This window comes from Motacilla alba, chromosome 5 (genome assembly GCF_015832195.1).
Source record: "Motacilla alba alba isolate MOTALB_02 chromosome 5, Motacilla_alba_V1.0_pri, whole genome shotgun sequence".
Taxonomy (NCBI): domain Eukaryota; kingdom Metazoa; phylum Chordata; class Aves; order Passeriformes; family Motacillidae; genus Motacilla; species Motacilla alba.
This window is the reverse complement of record NC_052020.1, coordinates 57665630-57691456: the sequence shown is the minus strand read 5'-3', so window position 1 is coordinate 57691456 and position 25827 is coordinate 57665630. Positions and strand designations below refer to the sequence as shown.

At 46.2% G+C, this 25827-nt stretch overlaps 2 protein-coding genes and 1 non-coding gene across 4 annotated transcripts; 2 read left to right on the top strand and 1 right to left on the bottom strand.

The window, feature by feature from the left end:
* The first annotated feature begins 610 nt into the window (after positions 1-610).
* On the top strand, positions 611-13308 carry ACTR10 (actin related protein 10). The gene is made up of 13 exons (XM_038137904.1): positions 611-796; positions 2286-2358; positions 3050-3132; positions 4713-4821; positions 7016-7123; positions 7306-7373; positions 7670-7749; positions 8714-8749; positions 10043-10122; positions 10216-10289; positions 11115-11196; positions 11810-12011; positions 12532-13308. The coding sequence occupies exons 1-13, from the start codon at positions 720-722 to the stop codon at positions 12711-12713; spliced, it is 1254 nt and encodes a 417-aa protein (XP_037993832.1). The 5' UTR covers positions 611-719; the 3' UTR covers positions 12714-13308.
* A 2197-nt stretch (positions 13309-15505) lies between these two features.
* Positions 15506-15578, bottom strand: TRNAK-CUU. Its single transcript has one exon. It is a non-coding gene; the product is annotated as a tRNA-Lys (tRNA).
* Positions 15579-15656: 78 nt separating this feature from the next.
* PSMA3 (proteasome 20S subunit alpha 3) lies at positions 15657-25581 on the top strand. Of its 2 annotated transcripts, none has more exons than XM_038137905.1 (11): positions 15657-15733; positions 16607-16689; positions 17264-17387; positions 18586-18687; positions 18807-18880; positions 19446-19518; positions 20452-20517; positions 23145-23191; positions 24684-24751; positions 24895-24959; positions 25328-25581. In XM_038137905.1, the coding sequence occupies exons 1-11, from the start codon at positions 15713-15715 to the stop codon at positions 25370-25372; spliced, it is 768 nt and encodes a 255-aa protein (XP_037993833.1). In that variant the 5' UTR covers positions 15657-15712; the 3' UTR covers positions 25373-25581. The 2 variants fall into 2 exon arrangements, with proteins under 2 accessions (XP_037993833.1, XP_037993834.1); XM_038137906.1 differs by having other exon boundaries at positions 15664-15733; positions 16638-16689.
* The last annotated feature ends 246 nt before the right edge of the window (positions 25582-25827 follow it).

Below are 25827 nucleotides of genomic sequence, written 5' to 3'. Positions count from 1 at the left end.
AAAGTTCCTGTCCAGTAGCAACATCTTTAAAGCTTTATTTTAGATGCTATAAAAGTTAATTGCAAACAAAGGATAAGTTCAAAGGCCTTCTTCCATGCTTTACTCCCTCAGTTATTTTTTTGGAATTCATCCTTTAATTGTCTCATGATCAGTTTCTATACATATCACAATCATAAGCACACACGCTGCCTGTATGTACCTGACACGAAACACAGCTTTGTATCTCACAATGGCTTAACGGCGCAATGGCTGGACTCGATAACCTTGAGGGGCTTTTCCAGCCTAAACGATTCTGTGATTGTCACGATTTTGCCCCGGCGGGAGCAGCCCCGGCCGCGCTGCCCCGGCCGCCCTCACGCCGGGCCCCGCCCCTGCGGCCCCGCCATGGCCCCGCCGCTGCTCCCCGCGGCTGCCCAGCCGAACGCCGGAGCGGAGCTGAGGGGAAGCCGCCCCGCACCGCGCCCGCCGCCGGCACCGCGGCGCTCCCGGTCCCGCCGGAGCCCTGCAGGATGGGGCGGGAGCGGCGGCGCGGCCCCGAGGGAGGCGGCGGGGAGGCGGCGGGGCGGACAGGCGCCGCGGGCAGCCCGGAGCGCGGGGGAGCAGGAAGGACCCGTGCAGCGGCGGCTGAGGGAGGGGAACGGGGAAGGGAACGGGAGGAAGGAGGAGGGAGAAAGGGGAAGGGAGAAAGGGAGAAAGGGAGGAAGGGAGCCCGCGCCGCGATGCCGCTGTACGAGGGGCTCGGCAGCGGCGGGGAGAAAACTGCCGTGGTGATCGACCTGGGACAGGCCTTCACCAAGTGAGTGCCCCGCACTGAGGGTTTGGGGGTGTCCGGTCTGGGGAAGAGAAAGGTGCAGGGAGAGCTCAGAGCCCCTTGCAGTGATTTAAAGGGCTCCAGGAGAGCTGGAGACGGATTTTGGACAAGGGGCTGGAGTGACAGGGAGTGGGGGAATGGCTTCACACTGCCAGAGAACATGGGAAAAATAATTCCTGAGGGTGTCAGGCCCTGGCACAGGGTGCCCACAGAAGCTGTGGCTGCCCCTGGATCCCTGGAAGTGTCCAGGCCAGGTTGGACGGGCTTGGAGCAAGCTGGGATAGTGGAAGGCATCCCTGCCATGGCAGGGAATGGAATTAGAAAGTTTTACAGTCCCCTTCCCATCCCAACCATTATTCTGAGAATAATTATGTGAGGTTTCCCCCTGTCTTGATCTGTGTGCTGTGGAGCTGGTAATAACCAGCCTACGTTTTTAATCTTGTGTTTTAGATTAAAACAAGATCTAGCTCGAGTGCTGAAGCAGGAATGCTCGCTGTTTTTTTAGAATTCCACCTCGTGGGCCAAAAGCTTTGTTACCTGGGAATGGGAGGATTTTACAGAGCCTTCATGGATGGGGACAGGTGATTCCCACGGGTGGCTTTCTGTGGATTCCCATTGACAGCTGTTCCCAAGGTCGGGGTGCTTGTGAGCTTTTATTCCTTGGGCATTGTTTATCCGATAAAGCCCTCTTTTGGAAATACCCTGAATAACGTGTTTTTAGGGTCTGTTTCCAGCCTTCATTCAGATAGAAGTAATAGCAGCTGAATTGTGTGAGAAATGTTTGTTCCCTTCCACATAAGGCTGAAATTAGCTGAAAGTTCAAGGAAAACTGCCTGCACACACTGGGACTGCATCTGTTTGAGACAAAAGAAGAGCACTAAATTCTGAATTGTGGCTGTTTCAAGATTTATATTTTTTTTTCTGAAATGATCCAGCACGTTGACAGTTGCCAAATACCAGAATCAAGCATTAAATGGCTTTTTGCATTAAAAAAAAGTTTGCATTTTAAAAAGTTTGCATTGAAAAAAGTTTGCATTAAAAAAGCTGCTCCAAGTCCAGCAGCCTCACAGAAAACTGTAGTTTTCCTCAGAGATTTGTAGTTACTGGGAGTGACAGGGGTGAAACGAATATCAGGCCCTGAGACTAAAATAAACCTTGAATTAATTTTGCTTTAATTTCCTTTCTTCAGCCCATGGTTCTTGTGTGTCTGAGGAAGACCAGGGGGCTTTCTGAAAAGTTTGGTTTGGGGTTGCTGCTTTTTTTTATGCTTTTGTTGAGAGAGTCGATTAAAAAGATACAAACCCTTTATCTTTTAGTCCATCTTTAAATTTATCTCCAAGCAGGGTAGGAAAACTGTGCCAAACCCCTCTGTGCAGTAAGAATTCCCTCATTCCTTACTCTGTGATGGTCCCGAGGCTCAGGGGGGTCAAGAGGTGACTTCAAATAATTTAATAAAATCAGCATTTTCTTCCAGGTGTGGGTTTGCAGGAGAAACAGGGCCGAGGTGCATCATCCCCAGTGAAATCAAGAAACCTGATGTCTCAAAGGTGAGCTGGTTTTGTGCTGTTTGGTGTGTTGGGGCATAGAAGGAATTGGCAGATGCTTTTTTTCCTATCCATCACAAGCCATTTTCCACTGCCTGAATGAAGTATTCTGAAATATTATTAGATTTTTCATTGTTTTAACTGCTGCTGTTGAAAACTCTGGGTAGGTGCAGGTAAATGTGATGCCAGAGCTCAACCCCCATGGAGCTTGTGTTTTGGGGCATTTCTTGAGAAATAATAACAAATACATAAAGTATAATACAGTAGTAATAAAATAATAAAAGAATTATGCAAATTAATAATAATAATGGTAATAATAGTAATAAATTAATAAAAATAACAATAGTAAAATAATAGTAATAATAGTAATAATAGTAGTAATAATAGTAATAATAATAGTAATAATAATAATAATAATTAGTAGAGGTTGGAAAACTAATTCTAAGTTGCCTGTATGAAAAATTGGCATTAATTAACTCTGGAATTCAGTTTTAGGGTGGGTTTATGTGATGTTTTAAGGACAAAGAGCAAATGAGGCAGGAGTGAGTATCTATAGATAATGTCAGATTGAATATATATGATGTATGTATCTTATATATTTCTTTATATATCATATGTGGATATATATATATATATGTATAGAATTAATCACTGCCCAGCATTTGAGCTGACTGTGGATGTTTTCCCTTGCCAGCCTGTCAGGGTGGTTCAGTACAACATCAATACAGAGGAGCTGTATTCCTACCTGAAGGAATTTATCCACATGCTGTATTTCAGGTAAGAGACCTTGCAGGCCTTCCCTGAGCGCTTCCAGGGCTCTGAGCAGGGGCTGGGCACTGCCTGGTTAGATAAGAAGACTGAGATAAGGCTGTGCAAGGGGCTGCCTGGCTGTGTTGGTGCTGGTGGTGCTGAGATCCAGCTCTCTTACTGTGGGGTTTCATGCCCTGGATTGGGGTGACCCCGAAAGATGGAAAAGTCCCTCCTCCAACCCGTGCCTTCAAAGAAAGACTCAGCAGTCCTCTGTTGTCTGTTCTCAAGGTTGTTTATTGTTGGTTATCTAAAGATTCTTCTCCTGAGCTGCTGTGGCCCGTTCAGCAGCTCAGACAAAGGCACTCTGCCCTCCCAGGGGCTGCTGCCATCTTTGATATCACACATTCCATGTTACATGTTTGTACTTTTCCCCAATGCCTACTATCTATATTGAATGGTGACTTTCTACTCTAAACCAATCTGTGAGTGCCAACATCACCAAAGACATGGAGGCTGGGAAGGAGAAAGAAGGAGGACAGGGCACACCCAAATCCCTCCATCTTAGAACCCCTGACCCCCATGTACAAAACTTGGACCCCTGCGTACAAGGCTTAAAACCCCCCTGTACAGCACTCAAAAATCCTTCCTTTCACTCCGTGATTATCTCTACTGTGCTATCTAAACTCGTGTGTGTGGCTTGTAATTCTTCATACAGAGTTGGTGATTTGCTCCACGGGCTAAGATCAAAACCCCACGTGTGTCTTTGGCTGCTGCCAGGGTCTCAGAGCCCCCTGCCAGCGGCTCTGGCCATCCAGGGCACCCAGAGGGATGTCCTGGGTTCCAGCATCTTACAGACAGTTCCTGTCCTGCAGCAGCAGTTGCTCTGGAGAAGCAGAAAGCGTTTGATAAATTACCTTTCAGCTGAGGGATTTATAAAGGGCCTGAGAAGGGCAAGGCATTCCCTCAGGAGCTGCATTGATTTTGGTGGGGCTGCAGCTCCTGTCAGTGCAGAGCCCTCTCCACAGTGGTTTGGAAGGAGGAATCTTTACCTGTGGAATGTTTTTACCTCAGCAGGACATCCCTTTATTCTGTTTTTAGTACCCTTAGTGAATAATGAAATTGGGCTTGGTCTTTTCTCTGTGCTTCCAATCCGTATTTTTACCCAGTGAAAGCCATCGCAGGGAAACCAGGATTTAATTCCTGTGCCTCAGATCTGCTGTGGGCTGGGTTGTTTCCTTCTCCTGCCCTGGGCCACCCCTTTGCATTTGAAATCAGGACAATTTCATCCTCTTCCTCTGAAATCAGAGCATCTGAGCATCAGAGTATCATCATTCTTATGTGCTTTATGACACTGGATGAGCCACTGATGGCTTATTTTGGTATTACTTTACATTGATTTAGAAATGTATAATGAATGTCCTGATTTTCTTTTAGGAAAGCATTGAGGTTTTTAGATTTGTGAAAATCTTTGGGGTCTGCTGTAGCAAATGCTATCTAAATGCAAATCTTGAGGATTTTTGAGGAAAATGGAATATAACTGTAGGATAGGTCTCATAATATCTGCTGAAACTTCCCAGTTTTATTTTGCACATCTTGTCTTTTTTCAGGCATCTGCTGGTGAATCCCAGGGACCGGCGTGTTGTGATCATAGAGTCAGTCCTGTGCCCTTCCCACTTCAGGGACACCCTCACCAGGGTCCTTTTCAAGCATTTTGAGGTAAGTGTTTGACAGAAATGGGTGTATTTGCTCCGCTTGCCAGGAGAAATTTTGCTTACAGTCAATACCAGATGTGGGAAATAAAAATGGAAATAGTAGCAGAAGAGTGAGGGGCATAAGGAAGAAAATTCAGGTGATGGTGTGAGGAAGTAGGGCATGGAAGTTGGATTAAAGACCATTTTTGTTCCATTCTGACTCTTCGTGAGGCCGCGAAGCAGCAGCAATTAACGAGGCTCTGCAAGGTTTCCCTGGCTTGTAGATAATACAGCTCACAGTGCACTGTCCCAGACAGATCCAATAATCCCCATTGAGCACTGCCTGGAGCCAGGATTTATATTTAAACTCCTCTTAGTGCCCCGTCAGCAAGTCTCCTGATTTCTGCCACAGTCAATATCTGCCCAGCGCATGGCTGAGCTCATTTAGAGAAGAACTTACCTGAAATCAAATACCTGCTCTGCCTAATCGGTCTTTTTGAAGAAAAGCTGTGGGGAAAAATAACCTGTGGCTACCCTGGCAGTGTCCCAGGCCAGGCTGGATGGGGCTTGGAGCAGCCAGGGACAGTGGAAGGTGTCCCTGCCCGTGGCAGGGGTGGAACTGAGTGATCCTTAAGGTCCATCCAACCCAACCAGTCGAGGATTCTGAGAAAAGTCTGAACCTAATTCTTGCTTGTAGCGTTTGGCCCGGGGGGTTTCGAGCCGATCTGCTAAGCTCTCAGCACCCCAACACTACACCCCAGAATAGCTCAGCTTTCATCAGGAGGCATAAAAGGAGCAGGAGGCTGATGTGGCAGCGTCAGGAACAAAAGAGGTTTAATAAAGGCAAAATAACAAACTCAAACCGAGCCAGGTGCCACAGGCTTGTGCTCCTGGTAAAGACACCTCACAAAATCGATTTGGCTTCTTTGTTCTGTGCTTTTCTACTCAATGGCCCAGGCGGGACCTTTTGGCTCATGGCCAATTAGCTGTCCCCAAACTTGAGGTGAAGTCCCCAAGGTCCTATCAGTGATTTTCCTACCTGATCACCGGGAGAAACTTCTGGGCTCTTTCCTTTTTGGGGGACAGAGGAAGGTTCTGTCACTCTGTCCATAGGGGCACATTCCTACACTTGCTCGGTTGTACCATGAATGTTTTAGAAGGTGACTCCGTGCTTCTTCAGTTCAGAAAGTTTAAGGTTTAAGGGTTTTCTATAAAAACTAGTGAAACCAGTTTGACTGCAGTACTTCACTGTCCTTCCACAGCACAGTTTACCAACTAAGCTCCAACTCCTGCATGATTCTTTCTTACTATTGGGAAAATTTTCTGAGGACTTCAATTTGCTGAAAGATTTGAGTTGGTTTTTTGAGGTTTTTTCCTAATTCCTTTTGCAGCAATAAAATATCTCAGCTAAAGCACATCCCATGCAAAATGTTTTGTTGGAAATGGCTCATGTATTCAGTCATATTTTGATGGAGAGACTTTGTGACATGTTAAGAAGTCAGTTAATACTGATGGAAATGTAATTCTCTCTGGTTTCTGTTTTTCTACTTGGTGCAAAGAGTGGTTTTATTAATTAATATAGATATTAATCAATATTTTACCTTCTGGCTCTGGGTTGAGGGTCAGCATGTTTCCTGTAATTGCAGGATTTATTGGAATTTCTCATTTATTTCACACTTCAAAGTGTTCTTTTGATGGAACTGTTGCTTTCTAGGAAACTTGATTTATGGAATTCTGGGAGAAGGAAGTAATTCTCATATAATTTCAGCTTGAGTTTCCTCATTGTTTTTGTGCGAGTGTTTCAAACAGCCTCTTCTGTTTGGGTGCAGCAGTGTTTGTCACACTTTTATGGATTTTCTAGCTCTTTTATTCACATCTTCAAGTTTTTACAGCTTTTGAAGTAGCTGTACTCCACCTTCTTTCATTTTTTTCTATAACAATAAGAAACTTGATCTGAGTTTTATAGCCAACACTTGCTTTTCTTACAAGCCCATTCCAACATCCATCACTACTGAAGTACCTGGTGTGCACCACAAAAAAGATGGACACAGAATTTGGAATCCTGTTGTATTTGTTCATCAGATTAGTACTGGAATAATTCAAGATACAGTTGTTTGGGTTTTGCTTTTAAAATGCCATTCGGGGGGGGCATCAGTGCTTTGTTTCTTTTTTGTTTCTTTTTCCCCCTTCTGCCAAGTTTGCTTTTGGTTTCTGTGTAGGTACCTTCTGTTTTGTTTGCTCCGAGTCACCTGATGTCTCTGCTGACGCTGGGGATCAACTCTGCCATGGTGCTGGACTGTGGCTATGCAGAAAGCTTGGTGCTGCCTGTATCCTTTCATTTTCAGTGGGGCTGTCATGAAACATGAGGGGTTTTTTTAACTAGAAATTAATTTTGGACAAAAGCAGTTAGAATGTGGCTGATGCAATGGATTGTAGAAGGGAAGAGGCATTTAATTCCAGCAGACTGAAAGCTAATGAAAAAGAGGAGAATTTCCTGATCTTCCTGTAGATCTATGAGGGAATTCCAATCCTGAGTTGCTGGGGCTCCCTTCCCCTGGGAGGAAAGGCCATCCACAAGTAAGTTCATAGTTACCCATTCCAGGTTACAAATGATTTATTTGTGAAAGTTCCTCTTTGACCATGAGCAAAAATTCCTTTTTCTAAATCTTAACTTGCTGCAGCATCATCCAATTTTTAGAGTTAAAACTGTGCAGCTGTTGCTGATGTGCTAAAAGCTGTGGGTATGGGATCTCCTTAGGCTTATATTTAGAAGGATGTAACTGCAAGGAATGAGTCCTGACCCTGGGGTGCAGTCCAGAGGGCCAGGCTGGGTTCATGGATGTCTTTCCCCACCCTCCTGTGCCCTGTTTTAGGGAGCTGGAGTATCAGCTGTTGGAGCAGTGCACGGTGGATACAGGACTGGCCAAAGGACAAAGCCTTCCCTCGGTGATGGGTAAGGGCTGGGATGGGGAATCTGTGCTGGGAGCTGCTCTGGGGAAAGGGAGGATAAAATGGGTTTAGGATTCACTGTGTCTGCTGTGGCCTGCCTGCGTGAATTCTGTCTTGGCATCCTGGCCTGGATCAGGAGCAGTGTGGCCACAGGAGCAGGGAGGTCACTGTTCCCCTGTGCCCAGCCCTGCTGAGGCCACACCCTGAGTGCTGTGCCCAGTCCTGGGCCCTCACTTTGGGAAGGACCTTGAGACAGTGGAACATGTCCAGAGGAGGCAGCAAGGCTGGTGAGGGGCTGGGAACACAAACCCTGGGAGGAATGCTGAGGGAGCTGGGGGTGCTCAGCCTGGAGAGAAGGAGACTCAGGGCTGCCCTCATCACTCTCACAGCTCCTGAAAGGTGCCTGTGCTCAGGTGGGGTTGGGCTCTCTCCAGGCAGCACTGACAGAAGCAGAGGACCTGTGTGCCTCTGCTGCACCAAGGGAAATACAGGTTGGATATTAGGAAAAAGTGTTTTACAGAAATAGGGATAAAGTTCTGGAATGGCTGCCCGGGGAGGTGGTGCAGTCACCATCCCTGGGTGTGTTTAACAAAGCCTGGATGTGGCACTGGGGGCCAGGGTTGAGTTGAGCTGTTGGGGCTGGGTTGGACTGGATGATCCTGGAGGTCTCTTCCAACCCAGTGATTCTGTGAATCTGTAATTTCACAAGTATATTATTTTTATGATAAGCCTCTTCACACAGCAATTTTGAATAAAGGCTGAGATAAAAGTTCTATAGTAATTTTTCAGTCTGTTTTGAGCAAAGACAAACTTATTTCTATTCTTAATATCTCTTCTGCTTTGGAAATCTTTGAAAGCTGCTGTCAAAGTGAAAGTTTAATATATTAAATGCAATTCCAACTTAGAACAAAAATTTTTTTCAAGTAGGAAGAGAATTTAGGAGTGAAACTATTTTTTTTTTGTTTCAGGCTCAGTCCCAGAAGACATAGTAGAGGATATAAAAGGTAAATTTATTTGCTTTATGTGACTCTAGTGTATGAAATTGTGCAGTGGAGTGTGATAATAACAAGTGTGCAATATTTTACACTTAGGAATTAAAAATATTTTACATTTAGGAATTTTTTTCTCTTCTCTGCTGTATTTATTACTGCTTGGATGATCTTGGGTTGTTCTTCCTCTTTGAAAGCAAAACCAAAGCCAGGTTTTGAATTCCTCTTTCACTTTAACCTCTGTGTCGTTGAGTTGCAACTTTTAGATATATTTGATAGGTGGGCAGAGAAGGAGGATTGCATTGTTGTGTAGTCTTGTTTGTAGATGAACTAGAAAGGCTCAAGTTTGCTTTAAAGTCAATTTTTCAAAGAAAAAGTATTTATAAAATATGTTTTGGTGTGTTCAGGTAGGCAAGAGGAGACAAGAACTACATTTGCTACATCAGGAAAAGTAGAGTCTTTCATCCAAGGGCAAAACTTGGATGAGTTCCTATGTAATTGTTACATGTGCAACAGATAGAAAAAATGTGTTTTCCTAGAAAACAGTAACTAGTATGTATCCCTTGGGTCAAACTAGGAGGAAATCCATCAGTCAAATGCAAAATAAATGTAGCTGGTGCTTCATGAAATGGAAGTTGCTTCTCTAATTCCTGGACTTGCACACTTTTTCTGCTAAGCTGTGTTTTCTATGCAGTCTTTTGGAACCACAGACACCAAGCTAGGGCTGAAATTGTTGCTGTCTGTGTGTTGAAGGGCTGTTTCTTTGTGGCAGCAGTTTATTTGGCTCACCTGTGCCAAATGCAAATAATTGAGTGTATAATAGCAGTAGCAGCTGGGATACAAGTGAGGCTGTGCTCTGCCAGTGTTGTCTGGAAGCAGAAAAGCCCTCTGGAATTTCAGGGTGCTGAAGAGCTGCAGTAAGGAAAATGTTGCATGGTGGGAGCTTGTTTTGGCAGTGAGCAATGCCTCATTTGAAGCTGTGGTGCAGAGCCTGCAGTGAAGGCAGGATACAACCCCTGGCACCATTAGGAGCATCCCTCTGGCTTTACACCTTGTGTGAGAAAGGACAGGCAGGATTTCCAAGATAATTTCAGTGTCAGCTTTGTTTAACTCGTGATCTGGAGAGCACCTGAACTCTGCTGGAGTGTAGACACTGCTTCTCTTTGCATTTATTTGATAGTATCTTGCACCAGCAAGGGCCTGGAGTGTGTGTTCTTCTCTAGATTAAGAAAATGGCTGGTTTTGCTGGTGGTGAAAGGATCCACCAGGGCCTCACTCGTGCCCCTCTCTTCCTTCCCCTCTGCACAGTCCGCACTTGCTTCGTGAGCGATCTCCAGCGGGGGCTGAAAATCCAGGCAGCCAAGTTCAACATTGATGGCAGTGCTGAGGTGAGTGGAGGATGCAGCTCTTCCTGCTCTCTTGAGGTGGCTGCAGCCTTTTTGGGCTCTAAAATAATAATCCAAGTTTGTTTTTGTTTGCAGCGCCCCTCACCGCCTCCAGACGTGGACTATCCTTTGGATGGAGAAAAGATTCTCCATGTAGTTGGCCCCATCAGGTGAGAAATGCCACGGCAGAGTATTTGTCCCTACGAGGATATATTTGAACTCTAAAAGCACATCGATTTTCATAAAATTGGATTTTAATGAGACACTTGCACATGCTTTTAATGCCTCTAAAATGGAAGCTGTGTGCTGGGCACAGTGCAAGCCCATCGTGGGAGGGGGTGGCTTCTCCAGAGCCCCAAGAGCAGGGCGAGAGCAGAGAGGCTGGAGGGACGGGGGAAGAGAAATGATTGTCCAAGCCTGATAATAGCACAGGTTTAGTGATGTGAGCAGGGCATTTGAGCCTGGACAAAAGGAGGCTCAGAGGAAACCTTCTCACTCTGCAGCTCTGCCAGGAGGATGTAGCCAGGGCGGTTGGGCTCTGCTCTCAGGGGACAAGGGACAGGACAAGAGTAAAGGGCCTTAGGTTGACTTGGGGAGGTTTAGATGGGGTATCAGGGAGAGTGTCTTCACTGGAAGGGTTGTAAAGGCCTGGAACAGGCTGCCCAGGGCAGTGGTGGAGTCGCCATCCCTGGAAGTGTTCAAAACTCGTGTGTATGTGGCACTTGGGGACGTGGTTTAGTGGTGAACAAGGTGCTGATGCTGGGCTGAGGGCTGAATGTGATGACCTTAAAGGTCTTTTCCAAGGATTCCATGACTGTCCCAAGGAGTCCATGGTTGTCCCCTCCCTGCTGGCGCTGCCGTGTGCATGGGCTGTGTGACAGGAGTGACAGAGCGTTGGCAGCAGAGGGCTGCAGTTATCTCCAGCTCTGCTGTGCTGAGTTCAGCTCGGTGTGGCTCTGCTGCTCATTAACACTCCCTTCCTGTCTGTGCCACAGAGACTCCGTGGTGGAAATCCTCTTTGAACAGGATAATGAGGAGACATCTGTTGCCACTTTGATCCTGGATTCACTGGTTCAGGTATTTTTATAGTAGAAACAGTTTAGGGAATGCCTCCAGCCTTGGACAACCTGCAGTTAAAAATGACTTTGAGTCCTGCAGGCTGCTGGTTTACCTGTGCTAGAATAAAATTAATTCAGACATCTTTATTGCAGGCAGTATATTAAATTTACTGCAGATTTTTTTCTTGGTGTATACAAATGCTTCACTTCTTATTATATTTAGGAAAAAAAAATGCATTAGAAAACCACTATAAATGGAAATTTTCATTATGTGGTGGTGTATGTATGTTAATTAAAGTTGGCTCCCTGTAGCTACTGATGCCATTTAAATAAGTTTGCTGAGATGCAATTTATTGGAGAGCCATGGACTTGGCTGATATGACAAACATTTCAATTAGAATTCTTTATCAAAACAAATTGTTCAAGAAGTTCTGTGCCTGGAGCCCTCACCTCTGCACCTCCAGGCACTTCCTTTGCATTTCTCTCGTTATGTTGGTTATTTTCCAGCTCAATATGAGAAAACACCAATTGGAGGGCATAGAAATGGACTGAATTTCCAAGAGACCTCTGAATGGCTTCAAGCTCAGGCAGCTTGATTTATCTGGGGTTTTTGGTGTCCCTGTTTGCATTAGTGCCCCATAGACACCAGGAAGCAGCTGGCAGAGAACCTGGTGGTGATCGGGGGCACGGCGATGCTGCCGGGCTTCCTGCACAGGCTCATGGCTGAGATCAGACACCTGGTGGAGAAACCCAAGTACAAGGAAGCTCTTGCCACCAAAACCTTCAGGATTCACACTCCCCCTGCCAAATCCAACTGCGTGGCCTGGCTGGGAGGTAACAATGGGGACAACTGGGAAGCAGGGGTTGGAAAAAAAAACCCAAGTGGGGTTTGTAGTGAGTAAAACCTTGTATTTTTAGGGTTAACAAACCAGAAGAGTTTCTGTGCACCAAATTCTGTGGTGCTTTCGTTCCCTGGCTGGCTGCTGTGGGCTGAATCTTCTCACAGCTGGTGTGAATTTGTGGGGCAACTTTTTTTGGTGGGGAGAGATTGCATTGAGCACAACGGGGTTTGGTTGAAGTGCTTCAAATAAAAACTTTGTTGTAAGAAGTGGGTCAACCAGGCCAGGTTTGCTGCCAGCAGAGAGCAGATGATTCCTTGTTTTCAGTTACTTTCCAGGGATATAAATGGAAGCAGTTTGGGACTAGCTGGGCTACTGAGAAGGAAAGCAGCAGTATCCATTAATCCCTTTAAATTTAGGGGCAGAGCTAAAATATCCGAGTTGAGATTCTCGATGGGAAGAAGTAGAAAGAGAAATTCTCCATGGAATTAATGCAGGTTTTTTTCCTTTGGCAGGAGCAATTTTTGGAGCTCTCCAGGACATCCTTGGGAGCCGCTCTGTGTCCAAGGAGTATTACAGCCAGACTGGCCGCATCCCCGACTGGTGCTGCCTCAACAACCCCCCTCTGGAAATGATGTTTGATGTTGGAAAAGCACCCCCGCCGCTGATGAAAAGAGCTTTTTCCACGGAGAAATAAGCACTTCAATGCCACACAAGGATTCTGCCCCATTTCAACTGCATCCATGTGCATTGGGATTGGTTTTTGTTCATTAGTTTGTGTGTAACACTATTAAATATGAACAGTTTGGATGTTGTCAGGGTGTAGGCACTAACACTATTTAAAACCCTGTCCAGTTATAGTTTACAAACTGAACTCTGGCAGCTCCTCTGCTCTTTTGTCTTGTTTTGGAGAAATTCTGTCCCCTCACGAGCTGTTCCCTACTGAGTTGTTTATTATTTATCTGTATAGTAAATGGCATTGCTGAGAGAATTTGGTTTAAGATATTTTCATTTTAAGCATGTTGAGAAGAATGAACAGCACTAGGGAAACATCTATGGGAATTTTTAGTGCCAAATTAAAATATTCCACCCTTGAGTCACATGTGAAGAAATGGTTTGGGGCTGTTTGGCAAAGGTAGTGGAAGATTATTTCCCCTGTTGTAAGAGTTTTATAGAGAGCTCTTCTGCCTGTAAATCTCTCATAGTGCTGAGCTAAAACCTTTCCCTATGTCTCCTCCAAGAAATATTTCAGCAGTGTAAGATTATAAATTATTAGAAATTAATTATAAACAGGTTTGAGGTCAAACTTGACTCAGTGGCTAGATGGTGACAGCTGGTATCTGCTGGTTACTGAGGTGTAAATCCTACCCTGAGGAGCAATTTTTGTCTCAAATTTGGGATGATAAATATAACATTTTTATGGGTGATGAAGTCTTTTATTGGCACAAACGTGCTTTTTGTGACAGATCTCCCCGTGCTGCCTGCTGCCCACCTGCTGTGTGCCTGAAGCACGACTCTGCAAGTCAAACAGATATTTAAAGAAATCCTCTTCTGGTGAACCCTGGCACTTCAGTAACTCCTGCATGGTTTGTCAGTGTGTTTTACCTTAACAGGTGCTGTTAGTTTTTATAGCTGTGGGATGAGGTTGATCTTTCAGGGATCATCTCCTGGTGCTGTTCCAGGCTGGATAAACAGGCAGTCTCATTGCCAGGCACAGAGAGCCAGCCTCAGGTGTACAGAGCGTGCAGCCTGAGCTGTGCTGCTCATTTTCTGTCGCAGTCTGGGTGATTTGGGGTGCAGGTTCTGTTTTACCTCAGTAAGAGCTGAACCAGAGCTTCCTGAGAGAGGAATTTGCCATCAGCACGCGTCCCATGGAGCTGGGAGCTCCTTCCTCCTCAGTGGGAAGGAGTCAGGAGCTGAAACTCCTACAGAGCCTGTGGTGGTGGTGGTGCAATGATGTCATTTTCCTGAACTGCAGCAGACTGCAGCTGAGGAAATTCAGGATATTCTTAGCCCTTCCTTTCCAGGGGTATTTCTGTGCCGCTCTGCGCACGTACCCTGGGACCTCTCCCGGCGCGTTCTGCCACCTCATCTTCCTTCTGCCCACTCACATCTCCTCCTGTGGGCTTTCTGCATCACTGAACAGCCTCAGCTGCCTCTGTTTCACACGGCAGGGACAGAATTCCTGACTCCCATTTACTGCTGGAGTAGTTGCAGAGTCCCAGCACCTGCTAAGGCAGATTTTTATTTCATTGAAGGAGTGAGAAACGCTCCTAATGGCGTGCCCTGGTGTGCCCTCAGCGATCACACCCTAAACGTGCCCTGGTGTAGAAATGGCTGGGTTTTCACCCTGACTGTTGTAGTTCTGTCCCTGGCGCAGCTGTGGGGTCTGTGGATCCTCCCAGCAGACAAATTGACAGTGAGCCCGCCTGGCTGAGCAGGGGGACCGTGACAGACACAAACCCCTGCAGTGACACGAGCATTCCCTCTGAGGTTCCTCATTCTGGACTGGATGCCATTCCAGCAGGCTGGTGCTGGCCGATGGCAGACTGCTCCAGGTGAGTCCTGCTGACCGGAGGAGGCTTTTGGAATGTGCACGAGCCCCTTGTGGTCTGCATCAGCGGGAGCTGCTCCCTGGGGAAAGTGCCTTTATCTCATTCCCTTCTCCCTTTTCATGGGATCAGGTTGTCTCCAGTCAGAAGGGACCCCCAAGGCTCATGGAGTGCGACTCCCCGCTCCTTGCAGGACTGCATGCAGTAAATCCTATGGCTGAGAGCATTGTCCAGAGATCCTTGAGCTCTGCCTGGCTGTGAGCGCTTCCCTGGAGAGCCTGTTCAGTGATGGACCGACACAAACCACAGAATCCCAGAATGGTTTGGGTTGGAAGGGACCTTAAAGCTCACCCAGTTCCACCCCTGCCATTGACAGGGACACCTTCCACCATCCCAGGCTGCTCCAAGCTCTGTCCAGCCTGGCCTGGAACACTGCCAGGGATGGGGCAGCTGCAGCTTTTGTGGGCAGCGTGTGCCAGGGCTCCCTGCCCTCTCGGGGGTGAATTTCCTGCTGCCCTGAGCCCCTCAGATCCCTGCCCGCGGGGCTGCTCTGGCTGCTCTCCTGCAGTTCCTGTGTTTAACCAGGGTTGTCCCATCCTGGATGGAGAATCCCACCCTGGCTCTGGTCACATTTCCTATGGCAGGTGCTTGCCCAGCTTTTATCCAGGTATTTGTGTAATTCCTCTCTGTCTGTGAGGGAGCCCAGAGCTCCTACTTGATTAACCTCTGTTTCCTTTATTCTTTATTAAAAAAAAAATCGTGGGATCAGCTGTTTAGTGGTCACTGTGCAGCTCCTCAGCTCCAAATTTGTAATGCCCCTGTCATTCCTGCATGCAGGTCCCTTACAAAAGCTGATTGTCCGCTGATTTGCTGACGCTTTTTCCCTCGGGACTCGGCGTTTCCCGCGTGGAACCTTTCGAGAGGTTCAAAACGAACTCGCCCAACGTGGGGCTCGAACCCACGACCCTGGGATTAAGAGTCCCATGCTCTACCGACTGAGCTAGCCGGGCTCTGAGAGTGCCTCTTGCATTACACAATATTAACGTAGCGCGTGGTGACGTCACCCCGGGAGCGCGGCGCGGCGGCCAATGGGAGCGCGCGTTGCTGGCTGGTGGGCGCGGGACGGGCTGGGAGCGGCGCCGCCATGAGCTCCATCGGCACCGGGGTGAGTGCGGCGTGAGGGGCGGCAGCGCCGGCTCTGCCGTGGGCACAGCGCGCCCGCCCGCCCGCCCCCGGCCGGCCCGCGGCCAACCCCGGCTAACCCCGGCCCGCGGCGAGCGCGGCGCGGCGGCTCCGGGGCGCTGCGGGCGGCTGAGTCACTGCGGCCCGGCAGGCCCGGGGAACCGGCGGCGGGGCGGGGCGGGCGCCGGGATAATGCACCGCTTATGGCCCTCTATATAATGCACTTCTGTGCGTTTCAAATATATTCCTGTGGCCCGTGCGTTTAAATTAAGTGGGGGCTTGCAGGGAGGCAGGGGAGGGACTCTGGAGTGGGAGCTGCAGTGGTGTGGCACAGAGTAATGGGGCTGACTGAGGGGAGCGTGGGGTCTGATAGTGGGAAGGAATTCACCCCGTGAGGGGCTGGGGCCCTGGCACAGGGTGCCCACGGCAGCTGTGGCTGCCTCTGGAAGTGCCCAAGGCCAGCTTGGAGGGGGCTTGGAGCAGCCTGGGATGGTGGGAAGTGTCCCTGCCGTGGCAGGGGGTTGGAACTGGATGATCCTTAGGGTTCCTTCCAACCAAACCACTCCGGGATTCTATGAAATGTAAAGGCAGACAAGAGCTCCCATGGGTTTGGGGCGTTGTGTAATGCTCCGTGATTTCACATCCAGGGTTTGCAGGGTGGGTATGTCCAGCACTGGGGAAATGGCCTCTCCTGGCTTTTAGTCTCTGTTCCCACATCTTATGTAAGGGGTCAGCCCGCTTTGGGGACCTCACACCATCTCTGGAAATCTGGAATTTTTTAATGAATAGGCCTGATCTGAAAGTGCTGTGATACTGTGTGGGTGTTTCTTCCTGAGAACTGTGTCTTCTTCTTCAGTATGACCTGTCAGCTTCCACGTTTTCTCCAGATGGCAGAGTGTTCCAAGTGGAGTATGCTATGAAGGCTGTGGAGAACAGCAGGTAAGATACAAATGTCTGCTCTTTTGGCCTCTTTTAAAGCAGTGCTGTTGGACTGGAGAAACACGAGAGTAAAATTGTGGTGGTAACGTGAGTTCTGATCTAGAAGCCCATTTTAGGGGTGTGGATTGAGGCATGCTCAGAACCTTCCTTGGAATTGTGTATCAGCTTCCTAGGGGTTCCTCAAGACACGGAGGACACCCGAGTGCTGCTGAAGCTGCTCCGGGAGTGTCTCTGCTCCCTGGAGTGTGTGTGAAGCAATGTTGGGAAGTGGAAATCTCAGAAAGTTTGGAATCCCATTGGGAACCCCAGCTGTGCTTTAGGGGCCGCAAGATGGATTAGCAGGGTCACCCAGGGGTCTGTCTGCCCCAGAGAAGGATTATAATCAGAATCCCAGGATGAATTTTGGGTTCTAAGGGACCTTAAAGACCATTTAGTTCCACCCCGTTGTTGTGTTCAGTGCCGGAGTTGTGACCAACCTGCCTTGGGAGAAATCATATCCCTGTTTCTTCTGTCTTGCTAATTGTCTGTGAAATATTTTCCACTGTGAGGAACTGACATTCCTCTTGTCTTCCAGTACAGCAATCGGGATCAGATGCAAAGATGGTGTCGTGTTTGGAGTAGAGAAATTAGTGCTGTCCAAGCTGTACGAGGAGGGCTCCAATAAACGCCTCTTCAATGTCGACCGGCACGTTGGGATGGTAAGGTGCCACTTCACTTAGGTCTGCACGAATTGTAAGGTGACTCTCCCTCTAAAGGATAAATTTATCAATCAGAGAATCAAAAATAAGTCGATTAAGAAAGTAATGTTGATGTGTCTGTGTATAAAGTCAGAAATGCCAGTGGTTTTTTCACTGTTTTCTGTAATTTATTCTTTGCACTAAAACGTACATAAGTAAAATGCAAACTTGGAGTAGAAGATTGAGGCTGTTTTAAATTTTTAGGAGTGCTTTTCCAGTTGTTCAAACTTGCATGTAAATATAAACACAAGTGTTTAAATGGCACTGTTTTACACAGTTACCAAATAAGGTGTGTTTAGGGAAAACCTGCTGCGTATTGTGTGCAGCTCTGGGCCCTCAGTTTAGGAGGGACCTTGAGAGGCTGGAGCGTGTCCAAAGGAGAGCAACGAGGCTGGAGAGGGGCTTGGGACACAAACCCTATGAGGAACGACTGAGGGAGCTGGGAGTGTCCAGCCTGGAGAAAAGGAGACCCAGAGGTGACCTTGTCACTCTCTGCAGCTCCCTGAAGGGTGCCTGTGCTGAGCTGGGGTCAACAACAGACAGAACAAGAGGACACAGTCTCAAGCTGCGCCAAGGGAGATCCAGGCTGGAATTGAGGAGGAAGTTTTTCACAGAAAGAGTGGTCAAATACTGGAATCATCTGCCCAGGGAGGTGGTGGAGTCACCATCCCTGGATGTGTTTAAAAACAGACTGGATGTGGCACTGGGTGCCATGATCTGGTTGAGGTGTTGGAACATGGGTTGGGCTCGATGATCTTAAAGGTCTCTTCCAACCTGGAAATTCTGTGTGATTCTGTATCATACAAGGTTTTCTTCTCAACAATGTGGAAATCACCTGAATCCATAAAGATTGGTGTACGGAGGGCAGGCCTGTCCACAGGAGGTGTGGGAATGGAGTCAGGGGGTGGATGCAGTGTGAGGGAAGCCTGTCAACACACGGGACACGCGGCATTGTTTGTGCTGCTGCAGCCATGGTGAATCACGAGACGATAATTAACGAAGAGAACTTTGATCATTGATGTTCCTAGAGTTAAACTCTGTTAACGCACGATGCCATCGGCACCAGAGGCTGGTGGAGGCTGGGCAGTGTGGAGTGCTGCGTGGCCGGGGGTGGCTGAGCCCCTGCCAGCTGCGTGTGTGTGTGCTGCTCTCCTTGCAGGCCGTGGCGGGGCTCCTGGCGGACGCGCGCTCCTTGGCCGACATTGCCCGCGAAGAGGCTTCCAACTTCAGGTCCAACTACGGCTATGACATCCCCCTGAAGGTAAGAGCAGTGCAGCCCTCAGGGCTTCTGCCTTTTATTCTTGACATGAGAATGAAATGTTATTCCTTATTTCTGTAAATAAGGGATCCCAGTGTTTTATTTTTCCTTTTTGCACGCAGCACCTTGCAGACAGAGTGGCCATGTACGTGCATGCCTACACCCTGTACAGTGCTGTCAGGCCTTTTGGCTGCAGGTGAGTCTTGCAGATGTGCTCTATTTGTAAATATCTTTCGGTTCACAGTTACTGGAACTGCTTCAGTTGTCTGAGTTTGTTTTTGGAACCTGGAATTAGTAACCCACAGTTCATCTCCTAAAGAATTCCTTTCCCCTTTCTTTTTGTGTATGTCTAACACCTCAGGTGAGGAATTTATATTCCCATAAGGCTTCTACAGAGCTGGTTAATTTGTCCCAGGTTTTTAAAGTTTGAGGGTTTGTGCCAATCAGTCTGTGCTGGTGGTGAAAGCAGAACTTCCCTCTGCAGTCATCCTGCTTGGCCTGACACCCAAAGGGCAGCTTACAGCCCTGTGTGATTGTGCTGCAAAGGGGCTGATAAATCACATCTGCTGCCAGGTTACTGATCAGTAAAATGCTTCTGGCAACGTGCAGGTGCTGCTGTGAGGCAAATTGCTCCGCAGAGTGTAGCAGGATGGGAGGAGTTCTGTTCCAGGAAGGGTGTAGGAAACCCAAACTGGTGTAGTCTCTCTAGCTCTGTGTGTGTTGGTAAAAGGAAAGGTTTTAATTTCTCTTTTCTCCTCCAGTTTCATGTTGGGGTCCTATGATAGTGATGATGGTGCACAACTGTACATGATTGATCCCTCAGGAGTTTCATACGTGAGTGTGTCAAAAATATTTCCATCTTAGAATAAGTTCCTCTTGTAAAAGTTTCTAGTTGGGAAAATAGTAAGTGTTGGTCCAAAGGAGCTGCTGTTGTTTTCTCCTTTTGCCTGGGAAGATCTCTGCTGAATCGCTGCTGCTCCTTTGCACATCCTTGTTAAACAAACATTGTGCATTTCTGAGAAGTGCAGTCTGAGAAACGAGCTTAGAGCTTGTCTGTCAGGAATTGGGAGTTCATCCACGTGGCTGCGTCCAGTGAAAACTCCCATGCACTGCTCCAAAAAGGCAGGAATTGTAGTGATACCCCCTTCTCTAAATACTCCAGCTAAGAGAGGGCTGTTCCTCTGGCGCTGCCTGCCAGCAGCCAACCAAATCCAAATAGAATTGTTGTTAATTGTTGTTAGTGCTGCATTTTCAGCTGTGTGTTACACACAGGTCGATGCACACTCATACTGCTGGATTTCTTAAAATTCTCTTGCAGTATATCCAGTGCCATGGCTGTTGAGAGAAAGAGAAATGCTTAATTTTTGTGTGTTTACACTTCAAATACACTTGCACAGTAGGTGGGTTTAGCTTGGGGTTTGCTTGGATGCTGTACAACTTCTGTAATTCATGCAGAACTTCTCTTTTCAAACTAATTCTAGTTTATTCTTCCATTTTTTTGTAATAGCAATTTAAAAAGTCTATTACAACATTTTGAGCTGATAAATTTCTGTCCAGGAATTACTGAACACTTTTCTGTCAATAGTGGTGGTACTGATGTTGTTATTGGGCTCTATTCAACAATTTGGGGATGTGCCCCAAGAGAGAACAATACCAAAGTTTTTTGGCCTCTCATTGGGTTGTCATGTGCCAAGTGACAGTAAGAGCTGTAGAGGGTCTAGTATTTAATTACATTTACATATTGTTTCTTTTCTTTTTTTTTTTTAGGGTTATTGGGGTTGTGCCATTGGTAAAGCCAGGCAGGCTGCAAAAACAGAGATAGAAAAACTTCAGGTATGGTGTAACAGTGTTGTGCTGTCTCAAGATAAATATTCCTGGCTTATCATGTTACCTTTTGGGTGCCTGAAATACATAAAATGCAGGAGAAGCAGGTGAAATATTTCCTTGTACATTTGCCAGTGAGCCAAGTAAGTGAGTGAATATAAAAGTATAAATGTGTTTTTCATTCTGAATGAAAACCATAGGGCAGCATTGTGCAGGGTGCTGTATCCATTTTTTTCCCCCAAAGGTTTTAGATGATTCTTTTGTTCAGCAAGTTCAGAAAAGCTGCTCTTGTTAAGGAAAAAATGGTTTGTGGAGAGAAGACAACCAAAAAGTTCTGACAACCAAAAGTTCTTCAGCTGGTTGAAGTTATGTTAGAATCCTGAAAGATTCCCATCATCCTCATGTGTTTTATATCTGACACCCTTGGAGACAACATGGAACCAAATCCTTCTCCTGGTCTGTCTCATGTACTTCTTACATGATACTCTGTTATAAATAGATCTCATTTTGGTCTGCAGAGGGATGTCACAGCTGTTCATGGAAAGGTTCAGAGTTTATATGATTGTTATATTTTTATTAATAGCCTATTTGTGGTGCTGTAGCACCATGACTGAAAAATTACAGGAAAAATGAGAATGTTCTAGACTTGATTCACTCAGTTTTGAATCTGGTTCAGATGCCTGAATACCAAATTTAAGGTAAGAAGCCTGCATGATCATTTGATCTTTATACTGGAACTGTGGCCACTGGGAAATCATAGTTTCAATTCCCGTGTGTGCACGTTGGCAAAAGACAGAGCTGTGTTGGGTAACACACAAATTACTCCAAGTAGTTAATTTTCTGTGCAGCGCTGGGGTTTTCCAAAACTTCTGCAGTTACTGACGTGCATTCCTGGACCCTGACAGCAGAGCTGTAAGTGCACACCTGGAGCAGAGGTGTGGCACAGGGCCCAGCTGAGGTGATCATTCAGGGGGTGTGCAGTGTCCCCAGTAATGAAGCGTGGGGTCTGTCACAGCTCTGTGCGGTGAGTCCAGCCCCACGTGCCCGGAACTTTTGTTCACTGTGGTCTGGGCAGGTTTCCAGGTCACAGCTGATTTTGACAAGGTGAATTTGTCAAAGCTAAGATGGGAAAAACCCAAAGTACAAAAGGTTTTGTGGGGTGATCCAGCTGATAGTCAGGATTTGTTGGTTGGAAGAGACGAGTGCAGGTGGAAAGGGAGAGGCAAGCAGGGAGTCAGGACTTTACCCCTGCCCTGGGGGACTGCAGAGCAGCTCTGGCAGGGGAGGATACAGTGTGTGAAACTGTTTAGCTGAGGGGGCAAGGAGAAGACCCTGCATTGATCACATCCTTTGCATTTTATGTCTGTAAACTCAGCTGTGGGAAAACTCGTAGCTGTGTGGAGACTGCTTTAATCTCTTCCCTGCAGCTGATACTAATACAGCTTTTTGATTTGTGGACATGATCATGATAAACTCCTGGGATAAAACTGTTCACGTTGTTTACTTTCATTGTCTGCAGAATTAACATACCTGGGATGGAGAAAGGATAATGGCAGAAATGAAATTGACTTCAGTTTTCTTTTCTGTAAATATGCAGGACAGTAGTAGAGCTCTGGGTTTCCTGCTTGACTGCTCGCTTTATACGCATGAATGCACATCATCATTTCAGTGCTTGTGTGACACAAGTTACATTTCTGTTCGGGACTGAGTGTCACAAAGGCAGTGGGTCTCTGTTTAGGGAACTTCTCCAGGTGGGATTGTGGTGGCACATTTGTCTAGCCAGGCATGGGCATTTCTCCTGTGGCCCTTTGCTTCACCCCAGAAAGGGCTGTGACATTCCACATGAACTCTTGTCATCTTAATCCCTTCACCAGCACCTTGCAACTACTGCCATAGGAAGAGTTTGAAAATATTTTGGGAATTGGAAGAGATGGTAAATTGCATTAATGAAATATAGGAAAATGTATTACTGCTTCATGGGCCAGAAAAGTTGATCTATAAACCACAAGTTTATTATGTCCTGGAAATTTGCACCAGCCTTTGTTCTGATTAACTGTGAAGCTGCCAAAAGACTGTGATATAACTGAGAAAATGTGAAATGAGATGCTTATGCCTTGCTCAGGCAGGCACTTGGTTGTTAAACAATATTCTCCTCTTGGGGCATTGCTTAAAACCCAAAATTACTTGCATAAAATGTTGGTAAGACCAAAAGTATTCCTGTGCTGCCTAGAAGGAATACCAGCATTACATGTGAATATATGGTGCCTCTCCCATGTGGTTGTTTTCTGTCAGTTGAGCATAAAGCAGCTGGGAACAAGTCAAGCTTTTAGGATGCCACCATCATCAGCGGAGCTTCTAAGATTTCAGCTGATGAGTGCTTTGAACTGGGCAATTTCCAAGGAGTATTTTTTTCCTAGAATCTTTCACTTGTAGTATTCTTCCCTGGAAGAATGACTTGCATAGAGCAGGCTGGAAGATGCACTGTGCAGAAGAGACGTGGTTCTGGCCTTTTCTGTTCCTGTGACTACTGAACATGAAGCTCGTCAGGCACATGCACAGCCTCTCCTGCTCTGGCCCCGTGGAAGATTTGTACTCTGTTAATAGAAATCTTACATTTATGTGTCTTTTGCCTACAGATGAAGGAAATGACCTGCCGTGATGTTGTTAAAGAAGTTGCAAAAATGTAAGTCTGCAGGCCGTTTTTCCAACTTGACAAAAATCCAGCCTGGTGAGCTTGCTTTGGTTTCAAACTGAAGCTGTTCCTTTTAAATTGGGTGTTGTGTGCTAAACTGTCTGACTCTAATCCCTAGTTTTAAAATATTTAAACCAGGTGACAGATGAAGGGAAACTTCTTGGTGTGCTGCTTCTGAAGTAGGAGTTGTTTGAACAATGACCTGATGCTTCAGAGAGAAGCTGCCCACAAATGATGGTGAAATCTTGGACCCAGCCTAAAGAAAAGATTCAAATGCTTGGGAAAGAAGCAAAGTAGTACTTCTTTAAAGGAATATATTCAGTATAGCTGTATTATTATTAGACATTTAAAAATAATTTATAATAATGAAAATACTTCTAGTTCTGCTTCAGCTCAAACTCAGCAGCAGCTCTAGACAGGGCTCTGTTTTTCAGCTCAAATTCAGCTCCTTAGTAGCACTGAGAAGATAGCAAACATTTTAATAACTTTTAAACCTAAAATACTCGGCACAGTCCAGAGCAGCGATTTCAGGAGCTTGTGAAGGTGTACACTTTGCTGCAAAAGGCTTGTTGTAACCAGCTGAAACACGAGAAAGGCCTGGAGATCACCTCAGCTAGCAGACAGGAGGGTCTGTAAGCACAGAGGGGCATTTTCCTGCACACCAATGTTCACTTCAGTCTTTATATTTGTTTCACAATACTTCCACTGGAATTGTGCTGCTGAAGGTGTCCTGCCTTCCTCCACTATCTCCAGGGTTTCCATGTTGGGTAGGAATTGCTGGTTTTTTCAACTTCTGACTTACTAGTGCTTTCTGAAGCAAACGAAGAAATACAAAATACAGGCTTCTGAAACAGCGAAGCTACAGGTTATTGGGAGTTCTGCTGTTTTGAGTGTTCAGCCCAGAACTGGTCCAGTTTATTTGCATGTTCTGCCACGGGATGAATCAAATCAGTGTTAACATTTCTGTCCCACAGGCTAAGCAGTGATTTTACTGGTCTGGGTGGCACTGTGTATGCTGTGATAGCACTTGGAGTTTAAATTCCCATTTCCATGTTTGCTATAAGCACCACATTGGAAATCTTCTGTACAGATTTCTGATTAGACACGAGATACTGTGCCTGATTTGGGATTCGGTGTTCAAGTGTAAACTGCAGTAAGGGTGACAGGGGACGTGCAGGACACTCCAAGCTGTATTGTAACTGGTCTGGCAGAAGCAGGCAGTGATGATGCAGCCTTGGTCCTGCAGTATCTAAATCTCAATGTTTGTTCCAGTTAGGGCAACTTGAACGTCTCAACCTGCATCTTGCTGTAATGATTTAATTGTCAGATTAGCAGTTAAGCCTGGAAAATTCTCTGGTTTTTGGTGGGGGAGGAGGCACAGGGAGAGCTTCTATAAATCATGAGAATAACAGAAGAAATCTGTGACAGGAATTTAGCCTTTTGGTCAGTCTGTTCTAATATGTTCTTTGTCTGTTTCTTTCAGAATCTACATAGTTCACGATGAAGTAAAGGATAAAGCTTTTGAGCTGGAACTCAGCTGGGTTGGAGAAAGTAATGCATTTCTTTAATTTCTATAAATATTCCAGAAAATTTATAACTTTTTGTAACTAAAGTAAAACATTGCTTCTTAAATTCACGCTGTTGTCAGGGTCCTTGTGTGAATTGTAATTAAGGCATACTCTTTTTATTGGCAGTAACCAATGGAAAACATGAAATTGTTCCCAAAGACATCAGAGAAGAAGCAGAAAAATATGCCAAGGTAAGTTATGACTTTGGTGTTGTTGCAGTGCTTCCCTTGACAAACTGCTGAGCTGCTTGGAAAATGTACCATCCCTACACACATCCCTCAGAGTGAGCTGGAGTTACTGGGAAGGGATTTAGGGAAGGCTACAGTGTAACCCAGGGATAGTTCTTGCTCTCAGAAACTGTTAATTCACTGCCTGCCACAACTGGGCTCTTTCTCCTTCAAAGGTAAATGTACTGATGGGAACTGTCCTGCTGACTGCAGGGGTTTGGACACTGTGAGAGGGGTGTGAAGCTGCAGCAAACCTCATTTTGTTTATTGCAGGCTGAAATATAAAACATCTGTTGGACTGTTCTTTAATTGTACTTTCTTTTTTTAAACAGGAATCTTTGAAAGAGGAAGATGAGTCAGATGATGACAATATGTAACACATTGTTACTCCAAAACAAGTCCAACTTTTCTTATCTTAGACCAGGTTTGTTTATAATGCATTATGCATGGGATGCTGTTGTGTTCTTGTTGGAAGAAACCAACTGACCAACTTGCACTAATAAATTTTCCATTTTACTGTCTGTTAGCTTTTATTTCAAAATGTATAGGCCAGCAACTGTATCTGAGACATTAAAAAGGAAAGACATTATCAGGCTGCTGTTGCTTCCTAAAGCACTCCATTTGAGCCAGGCTCTGCACAGAAAAACAATCTGTTTAGACACTAGACAAGTCTCTTGTTAATGCTGCATAGTTAAATATTAAAAACTAGTACTCTGTTCTTCCTTGATTAACCAATAGCACAGTTTGCAGTTTGTTCACAGCCACAGTCTGACTGCTCTTGGCAGAAGAGATGAGAACATGGCCAGCTCCAGCAGGTTGCAGTTTAAGGTGA

Coding starts and splice junctions, on each gene's coding strand:
- ACTR10 (XM_038137904.1), top strand. CDS start 720: ATGCCGCTGTACGAGGGGCTCGGCAGCGGCGGGGAGAAAACTGCCGTG. Junction 797..2,285: donor CTGGGACAGGCCTTCACCAA/GTGAGTGCCCCG, acceptor ATTTTCTTCCAG/GTGTGGGTTTGCAGGAGAAA. Junction 7,374..7,669: donor GGAGGAAAGGCCATCCACAA/GTAAGTTCATAG, acceptor GCCCTGTTTTAG/GGAGCTGGAGTATCAGCTGT.
- PSMA3 (XM_038137905.1), top strand. CDS start 15,713: ATGAGCTCCATCGGCACCGGG. Junction 19,519..20,451: donor ATCCCTCAGGAGTTTCATAC/GTGAGTGTGTCA, acceptor TTTTTTTTTTAG/GGTTATTGGGGTTGTGCCAT. Junction 24,752..24,894: donor ACTCAGCTGGGTTGGAGAAA/GTAATGCATTTC, acceptor TTTTATTGGCAG/TAACCAATGGAAAACATGAA.